The sequence below is a fragment of the Podarcis filfolensis genome, assembly GCF_964270895.1.
Source record: "Podarcis filfolensis genome assembly, chromosome: 6".
Taxonomy (NCBI): domain Eukaryota; kingdom Metazoa; phylum Chordata; class Lepidosauria; order Squamata; family Lacertidae; genus Podarcis; species Podarcis filfolensis.
Window position 1 is genome coordinate 91,714,504 of NC_139609.1, and position 9,382 is coordinate 91,723,885.

The window sequence follows — 9,382 nt, forward strand, 5'->3', positions numbered from 1 at the left end:
CCACCTGCCTGCTCACGCAGGGGGGAACCCAGCCGGCCAATGTTGCCCTTGGCAGGCGAATTCTTCCAGCACCCTGGTAGAGGAGTGCCAGGCTGGGCAGTGCTGGGGTCGCCCCTTGCCCACCTCCCTCCATGCACGCCCAGGCTGCTCTGCCACCTTTGCCAGGGTGGGACAGGGATCCCTGTGAAAGATGGCACTGGGTGGGGCACCTGATTGCACCCCCCTCAGAATTTTGCACCCAGGGCCATGACCCCCCCAGTCGCCCCACGCTATGCCACTGGCCGCATGGAAATTTGGAAGGGCAGAGCAGTCCAAATGCAAATTCACATTGGGGAGACCCCAAGCAATCGTTTGTTCCACATCCCCCTCCACCCACACATTATTAATCCATTAGTTAATTAATACCTCACTTAACTGCCAAAGCAGCTTCCAGATTGTGCATGCACACACAGCCGCTTCCCGGTTGTACTTACGACATCTATAAGCTGTGCAATGGACAGTCCAAAGCGCACAATGACCACGTCCGAAATATTGGCCACCGGCCGGGACCACTTGTTGTACCCAGAGAAGAGTTTCTTCAGGAGGCGCTCCTCTGCGTGGGCTCGAGTTTCGACGTGGCTGAACGCTGCGGAGAGAGGAGAAGATGTGTGTGTACCTAAATCATTTGTTAAAAAATGGGATAAGTATGAGAGATATTTACAGAATAATAACAGCGGTACAATATCTATGGCAGCGTTTGAATGACCCATGTCTAAACGAACCGTTAAGAAACAAGCAAAAAGGTACGAATTGTTGTTAGAAAGTATTAGAAAATACAGAAAGGTAATGATAAGTACATTCATCACCTATGAATGCATCGGGAAAGGATAGGAAGTCTATTCTATGTTAGTAAAAAGATAGGAAAAAATAGATTGCATAAACTTAATTTAAATTTAATTTATGTAAACATATGTAAGATTATAGGGGTGCGGGTGGCGCTGTGGGTTAAACCACAGAACCTAGGGCTTGCTGATCAGAAGGTCGGCGGTTTGAATCCCCGCGATGGGGTGAGCTCCTGTTGCTCGGTCCCTGCTCCTGCCAACCTAGCAGTTCGAAAGCACGTCAAAGTGCAAGTAGATAAATAGGTACCACTCTGGCGGGAAGGTAAACGACATTTCTGTGCACTGCTCTGGTTTGCCAGAAGCGGCTTAGTCATGCTGGCCACGTGACTGGAAGCTGTACACTGGCTCCCTCAGCCATAAAGCAAGATGAGCACCGCAACCCCAGAGTCGTCCACGACTAGACCTCACGGTCAGGGGTCACTTTAACTTTACCTTTATGTAAGATTATTAGTACACGATTGTTTTCATCTTGGTATGTTGTGTATGTTACCTATGAATTTCAATAAAGTATTTAAAGGGGGGGGGGACAAAACAAAACAAAACAAACATGTGTACCTAAAGTTATAAAATGAATAAGGGAAAGCATAGGTTTCTCTAAACTACTTTGTGCATGCTCTTCTGCCCTGGAGCTCAGTGAGATATACAGACCTTATTAGGCTCACAGCAACCCTGGGAGGGGCAAGGTGAGAATGGCAGCTGCCCCACCCTCTTGCTACTGCTTGCTGGTCTTTTATGCAGGGCTGAGAAACTCAACTCGGCCATGAGCTTGGACTTGAGTGTGGACTTTCTGGCCTGACCTGTCCTCCCAATGCCCTGCTCCCAGAAGCAGCACCACACAGGATAGAATCCTCCCCATAGCAGCTGATAATTGGAGGATTCTACCTTGTGGGGTGCTGGGTGCCGCTGCTTCCCAAGGCACCTCTCCTGCAGGGAAGGTGCTCACAAAGGATCGGCACTACACAAAAAGGCTGCTGATCCTTCACGAGGGGCCTCCCTGTAGGGAACGCAGTTACGAATGATCAGCACCCCACAGAACTGAACCCTCCTGTTCTTGGTCTGGAGAGGAGGAAGGAGATGCAGAGGGGGCCTCCTCCTTCCTCCCCCTCTACTCGTTATGTTTAATTTGGGTTTTTTAAAACCCTAATTAGTTCCACCTCCAAATTGCTCTAGGGCTGGATATGGGGTAGAGTGGATGAACCCCCAGTCATATACCTCCCAAAAGATGACATGTTTATCCGAGTGCTTCTGGTTATACAGTTGTCAGAGCTACCCTAGGTCCCAGCTCACAAAGGACCAACGCTGCTTCATTGTTAAGTACAAAAGTCTTTATTGAAGTTCAGTTTCACTTCCAGAGCCGCAGCGCGCAGCCCCACGTCTAAAGTGTCAGACCATTGATGCTCCGTCTGAGTCTCCTCCCCCTTGACACCAATTTAAGATTCTAGCCTTGCTCCACCTTCTCCGCTGCTCCTTCCTCCTCTGGGTCCGCCTGCCCGCCGGGGTTCCGCCCTTTCTAGCCTCTTCTCCCGCTGATTCCCCTGAGCCTTCTCCCTCCCTCCGGCGGGCTTTAGGAGCTGGTTCCCCATCCGGGTCTCCTGCTGTCCCGCGCGCTTGCACATTTGAACTTGGCGCGCGCGCCCAGCCAGCAGCTTTCCTCCTGACCGTTTCACTGCTGCTGTCACTGCTTCCCCCTTCGGGGGGGCAAGCTGCAACTGACCTCCCCTCCGTTGGAGGCGTGGTCAGCCCTGACTCCCTCTCTGGAGGAGACACTGCCCCTGACACATGTGACTCTTCCCCCCCACTACGCTCTGGTGGGGAAACTGGTCCCGATCCTCCACTGCTGCTTTGGGGTTCCCCTCTGGCTCCTTGTTTCTGGTGTGTCCCCCCTGGGACCCCCCTTGCCCTGACCATCGGCGCCCCCTTCTGGGAATCTTCTGATTCGCTGGAGAAGCTCATGGAATCTCTCGGGCCACTGTCATACTCCCCTACGCTGCCCTCGGATTCTTCCCCTTCGCTCTCCCAATCCTCTCTCCCCAGTGCTCCTGCTCCTGATTCCCTGACAACAGTAAACAGCGATTCTAGTGTTCACAAATAGTATGTGGTACAGCTCTTCCCATGAAGGACTGTACCACCTCGAGCTCCAGAGTGGAGGAATGTTGGAATGCTCGGCCACTACAAAAGCATTTCCTGCATGAGGAAAGCTAGGAAGTTGGCATGCTGGAGGAGCTATGCTGAAACCCTTCTTCCTGACCTGCTCGCTTTCCACAGGAAGGGAATGTTTCCCTGTATGGAAGCTTCAAAGGTGGGATCCCACATCTGAGCCAGGAATCAGAAAGGCCTACGATCCAACACCAGAAACAAAATCATCTTAACTGCCAGGTGCCATCACAAGCAGGCAAACAGCACTCTGGACAGATTCAAGGACTAATAGATGCCACACATGCCAAAAGCAAGCTTGAGAACTGGTGACTAGTTCACACAGCCTGTGAGTAGTCACAGAATCATAGAACTGTAGAGTTGGAAGGGACCCTGAGGATCATCTAGTCTAACCCCCTGCAATGAAGGAATATGCATCTGTCCCATACGGGGATCGAGCCTGCAACCTTGGCATCATCAGCACCATGCTTTCACCTGCTGAGCTATAAGTACTGAAGGCAAACATGTCTAGATTCACCTTCCTTTTACAAATACACACATACAGTGGTACCTCTGGTTAAGAACTTAATTCGTTCTGGAGGTCCGTTCTTAACCTGAAACTGTCCTTAACCTGAGGTACCACTTTAGCTAATGGGGCCTCCTGCTGCTGCCACGCTATTTCTGTTCTCATCCCGAAGCAAAGTTCTTAACCCAAGGTACTATTTCTGGGTTAGCAAAGTCTGTAACCTGAAGCGTCTCTAACCCGAGGTACCACTGTACAATGGTTGTTTTATGTTTTATGTTCTGTACCCTTTCCTGGTATCTGTCTCGATGCAGGGTGAGTTATAACTATTTTTAAACCAATGGGATAAATTTTAGCTGAAAGCCAGTTGTGAATCATAACATCCTTGACTACTAAAGTCTTTCAAGGAAGTGGTAAGTTGCGATCCAGGTATGTGCCGGATTTGCTGATCTTGAAAAGAATTACTAGGAAGCAAGCCCCATTGAACTCTCTGGAACATTTGCTATTTGTATTGTTCTGGCTGTTACAAACAGCTAAGAAATAGTGGGAAGAGAAGTGGAGGAAAGGCAGGGACAGAGACTAGCAGGCTGTGTGTGTCGCCTTTTGTTCCAGTGTGTCCATTTTGCTACGTGTCCAGGAAAGCTTCCGTTAGCCGATCAGGTGGAAAAGTAGATGTTGTGTTGGGTGGTGCCGTGGTCTAAACCACTGAGCCTAGGGCTTGCTGATCAGAAGGTCACGGTTCGAATCCCCATGACGGGGTGAGCTCCCATTGCTCGGTCCCTGCTCCTGCCAACCTAGCAGTTTGAAAACACGCCAGCGCAAGTAGATAAATAGGTACCGCCCTGGCGGGAAGGTAAACGGCATTTCCGTGCACTGCTCTGGTTCGCCAGAAGCGGTTTAGTCATGCTGGCCACATGACCCAGAAGCTGTACGCCAGCTCCTTTAGCCAGTAGATGAGCGCCACAACCCCAGAGTCGTCTGCGACAGGACCTAATGGTCAGGGGTCCCTTTACCCTTTACCTCCAGGTTTGAGACAGATTTTCTTTATGACCATAGGAAACCCCTTTTCTCTCATTTTTAGTTCCCCATTGATAAAATAGTCTAGCTAGCCTACCTCGCAAGGTTGTTTTTCTTTGATTGCTTTGGTGGGGACAAATACATGCAAGCGAGCATTTTGCAAATGTAAACAGGCCTCATTAATGATATTCATAGGAAAATTAACCAATTTAGGATAAGGGGCAGGAACAAGGTTTCCAAGAATTCCTTTGATTTGGCCACCCTCCCCCCGTTCTTCTCCCCAAGCATTTATATCTGAATCCGATAATCAGCTCTCTCGGATGAGATTTAAGTTAAGGCCGAGGCCCTCACTAACTCGAAAAGTTTAAGGCTGCTGCAGAACCATTAAGGGAACTCTCTGAAGTGCATCTTGGTTTGTTTTGGGAACCAAGCAAACAGATGAATAGAGTCCAGCTTGGCTCAGAAACTGCCGAGAAAAAAGGCTTTTGCAATCTTTACAGCCACCTTCCCAAGGCGAGGATGCAGTGGAGGGGGAAAGCCAAGATGTTTGGCACAGAGAGCCACTAAACCACTTCCATTTACATGGGGAAAGTGAACTCCTTAAGGCCAATAAAACTGCTCCAGAGTAAGCAGGCAGTGGATTGCACAGCCACCGTTTCCACTAGTGCTCAGCAAAGATTTTCATGCTTTAGCCTGTCCTGGATTATATTATATTTTCTTTCTTTCTTTCTTTTTGAAGTGGAATTGGAAGGCTATATCTGGGGGATAATAGGACACCCTAGAAGGAGAGAGGGAGAGAAAACAGGTGCTGGGAGCAGGGAGGGAAGGGAGGAAAAGAGAAACCAGACAATTAAAAAAGGGAATGACTTTTCACAAAAACCAGACTTTGCAACTAGGAGTGTAAATCAAATGATGCATTTAGCAAGCAACGTGTTTAGTATTTACATGCTAGGTGGTATGTTTCTTCTTTTATTTTGTTTATTAACGTATTTCAACCTGCCTTTTGGAGATACCTCCCCACCCCAAGGTAGCTAACCAACTTGCCACTCCTTCTAGTGCTTTTCTGAATGTATTGAGATTGTTATTATGGTGCAAACAATCTTTTCAACGGTCATGCAGAAGTAGGACTGTATCCCCGCCACAAACATATTGCAGACTGAGGGAAAGTTGAGGCTGATAGAGGCATTTGTTGTTGTTTATTGTTCCTAGTAAGTTCCTTGCTGAGGTAAGACTTCTCAGTTTAAGGTGGGGTTTGAGGACCCTGCTCACATTGGCAAGGGTTCTATCCTGCCTTCATTACATCCTCTCCGACATCTAAACCCCGATACCTACTCCCAACGTCACAGCGGCTGGCTGTGGCTGTTTAGCAGCAAGCCAATGCACTCTGCACATGCTCCAGGGAGCCCATTCTCCAGCCATTCATCAGGTACCAAGTAAATAAATAAAAAACACATTCCAAAGCAGCAGCGGTTAAAAAGGCTGAACAATCTGTAACGCTCCCCAGACAGAGGGGCAAGTTAGCTCTCGTCTACCCCCCCCCCCCGCAAATTCAGAGAGACCTGAAAAAGGACAATATCAGCCACTTCCAAATCTTGCTTTGCATGTGTCTCTCTTCACCTAGAGCTTGACTGAAGCCCAAGCATCCTAGATCTCTGTTTCAACATGTGGTGTAAACCTCAAGGGACTGCTGGTGTGGTGTGGCAAAGGGCTCGTCTACGCCCGCCTTGCCTAGCCTGATGCTCCCCGGTTGTTTTTTGGACTACAAATCCCATCATTGCTGACCATTGGGGCTGATGGGAGTTAAGTCCAGGGAAAGGAGCAGACGTCCTCTGTACACTGAAGCTCCTATGTTCAGTCTCTGACACCTGCAGTTGAAGGGAGCAGGTAGGAAGTGATGGGAGAGGCTCCTCTCTGCCTCCATCCTAGAGAGACGGTCCCATTCAGCCCTATATTGGGTTGATGGGCAAACCACTTGAGCTGAGATCAGGCAGTAGAGACTTATCCATAAGGGAGAATGAATCTCTCCATTCCACAACTTCAGCCTAGCTGCTTTCTTCCTTACAACCGGTCGAGAGGGTGACACTAGCTATCAGGGTCCTCCTCGGTCTCAGTGTTAGAATCATGGGGTTTTAGACTTGGAAAGGGACCACAGCAGTCATCTAGTCTGATCTCCTGCAATGCAGGAATCTTTTTGCCCAATGTGGGGCTCAAACCCACAACCCTGCCATTAAGAGTCTCACGCTTCTGCCAACTGAGCTGTCCTGCCTTCTATATGCAGAAGCTCCCAGATTCAATCCCCAACATCTCCTGGTAGGGCAAGTCACTATTCCTTGCCTGAAACCTTGGAGAGCTACGGAACAGCATCAAAGTCTGGACTGGGGTGGATGGACTAATGGTCTCACACAGTAGAAGGCAACTTCCTGTGTTCCTGACCTTGTACAACTCTGCAGGGAGGCCAAACTAACATTAATTGGCTTTATCTGTGGGTGGTCCTGGATTGCTCCCTTCCCCTGTTGGTCTCCCTGCCTTCTGCCCAACAGTCACAAAGGACTCCTGCTACCCCACCTTACCTGGTTCTTATGGAGCTTTCTTTCTGGCTGAAACTCACAGGATGACCTTGACCCCTGTTGCTGCGTCCCAGCCTAATCTACCTCACAGGGTTGTTGTACGGATACAATGGGAAAAGGTTTGTGCGTTTGCTTGTGGGCTTCCCCGTGCGAAGGAAGACATCCAGATGAGGCAAGCTACATTCCGAGAGTCACTGTGTTTTAAGGGGGCTGGGTTCTAATCTCTGCTCTGCCACAAGGCTGATGTGCTGATTTTGGACCAGTTTCGCCACATAGCCTACCTCAGAGGGCTGGTGCTGCTGCTGCTGCTGTTGGGAGAAACTATCCTGAGTTTTGTTTTTAAAACGAACAGGGAAGGATTTATTGCAACATGAGAGCCACCGAGCATGTGCAAAGTGCAGTCTTTCCATACTGCTGACTAGCCCTGATCAACCCTTGCAAATAATAATAATAATAATAATAATAGGTTGTATCTATTCAGAGTAGACCCATGAGAATTAACCAACCGAAGCCCATTAATTTCAATGGGTCTACTCTGAGTAGGAGTAGCACTGAATACACCCCCCCCCAAAAGCACATTAATATGCCTCTAGCAAGAGGCAAACAATACTTCGAGCAGTTATCCCAAGGCGTTTAAAAGAAAGCAGGGAGGCGGAGACGGAGGGGACAATTTTAGGAGAATTTCTCTTGCTGCAGAGCGACAGGCGCACGGGGCTTCTGGCCGGGGTGTGGGAGAGAGAAACCGGCACACACACAAAAAGCGTGAAACTTACCAGGGAAGAAGTTTGCGCAGAGCAGTAAGAGGAGATGCTCTTGAAACGCGAGAAATCCCATTCTGGAGAGCCCTCGCCGACGCAAAGCCATCCCCCTCGCTCCGCTTTTGGTCAACGCACCCATTCCTTTCGCGTCAACTTCGGCCCCCTCGCCATCCTCGCCTGGTCCTGATCCATGGCTCCCGCGCTCGCCCGACCGCTTTGCCTTGAGCAAGAAAGAACCGGTGTCTGGGTCCGGGTCCCCCGCCTGCTTCACAGTACGCCCACTCCCAACAAAAACAGAACCCCTCCCGGCAAACAAAAAAAACAGTGTGCGCCGCTAGCCCTCTTGATCCTCCGGGTGGCCCCTCTCCGCCCGGATTCTTAGCGCGGCGCTGCGCAGCAGCAGCCCCCGAGCTCGGCGAGGTCGGTCTGCAACTGTTGGTCCCTTCCGCGGGATCCTCGATCTACTCAAGGCTGCTTCGCTGCCTTCGCCTCTTGCCTTCGCTGTCCTGCCTCTGCTGGGCTGGGCCGAGTTTTAGGGATGCGCTTCTCTCTCTCGCCACACCGAGATTGCCTCTCCCTTTTGACTTCTCTGCGCTCAGATTGGGCGGCGAAGGCGGAGGGAAGCCAGTGGCATCTCTCCCCTCCCCGGGCCGCTGTGGGCTTCACCAGGCGGGACCGACCCCCCCATCCTCTTCTGAAGAGGCTGGGGAAGGGAGGGATGGGAGGGAAGGAAGGAGGAGATCCCACGATTCCCACCACAAGCCACGCGCAATAACCCAGGAGAGAAGACCAGGGATTGTGTTAAAGAACTGGGCGGGGAGCGGGGCGCTCCCAGAACTGGGGATGGAAAGATATATATTATTCCTGTCCAGATTTACACCTCACATACATAATTTCACGCTCCCCGCATCTTCTTTAAAGCTACAGTGGTACCTCGGGTTACATACGCTTCAGGTTACAGACTCCACTAACCCAGAAATAGTACTTCGGGTTAAGAACTTTGCTTCAGGATGAGAACAGATATCACACGGCGGCGGTGGTGGCAGGAGGCCCCCATTAGCTAAAGTGGTGCCTCAGGTTAAGAACAGTTTCAGGTTAAGAACGGACCTCAGGAACGAATTAAGTTCTTAGCCCGAGGTACCACTGTACTTCCTGCGCCGTTCCACCGATTTTTAAAAAAGAGAGAAATCTTGCAGTCTCAGGTTTTGATTGTTTTGCACTGGATGAGATGCGATCCTATGCACGTTTACTCAGAAGCAAATCCCGTCTGTTGACTCCGATAGGTCTTACTCCCCGGTAAGCGTGTACAGGATTGCAACCTTCCCGGACTCATCTTTTAACTCTGAATATTTGTTTTTAGCAATCCGACGGGGCGGGGGGGGGAAGCATATGATTTGAGTTCCTGGTCGAAGCAGACACCGTTTTAAGGCAACTTTTGTGGGTGATCCGCTCGTCGCTGGCTGTTTGCGTGCACACACGCCCGTTTACTCCGCATCCAGTGCG

The 9,382-nt window shown here is 50.2% G+C and overlaps 1 protein-coding gene across 2 annotated transcripts in view; it reads right to left on the reverse strand.

Moving 5' to 3' along the window:
* CHRNA4 (cholinergic receptor nicotinic alpha 4 subunit) overlaps positions 1 to 8,646 on the reverse strand; it is an 81,166-nt gene extending 72,520 nt beyond the window's left edge. For both annotated transcript variants that reach the window (XM_083618674.1, XM_083618673.1), the window contains exons 1-2: positions 7,895 to 8,646; positions 474 to 625 (exon numbers count right to left, since the gene is read on the reverse strand). In XM_083618674.1, the coding sequence (XP_083474800.1) occupies positions 474 to 625; positions 7,895 to 8,018 (276 nt within the window). In that variant the 5' untranslated portion in view covers positions 8,019 to 8,646. The remainder of the gene's footprint in view (positions 1 to 473; positions 626 to 7,894) is intronic.
* Between the last annotated feature and the right edge of the window lie 736 nt (positions 8,647 to 9,382).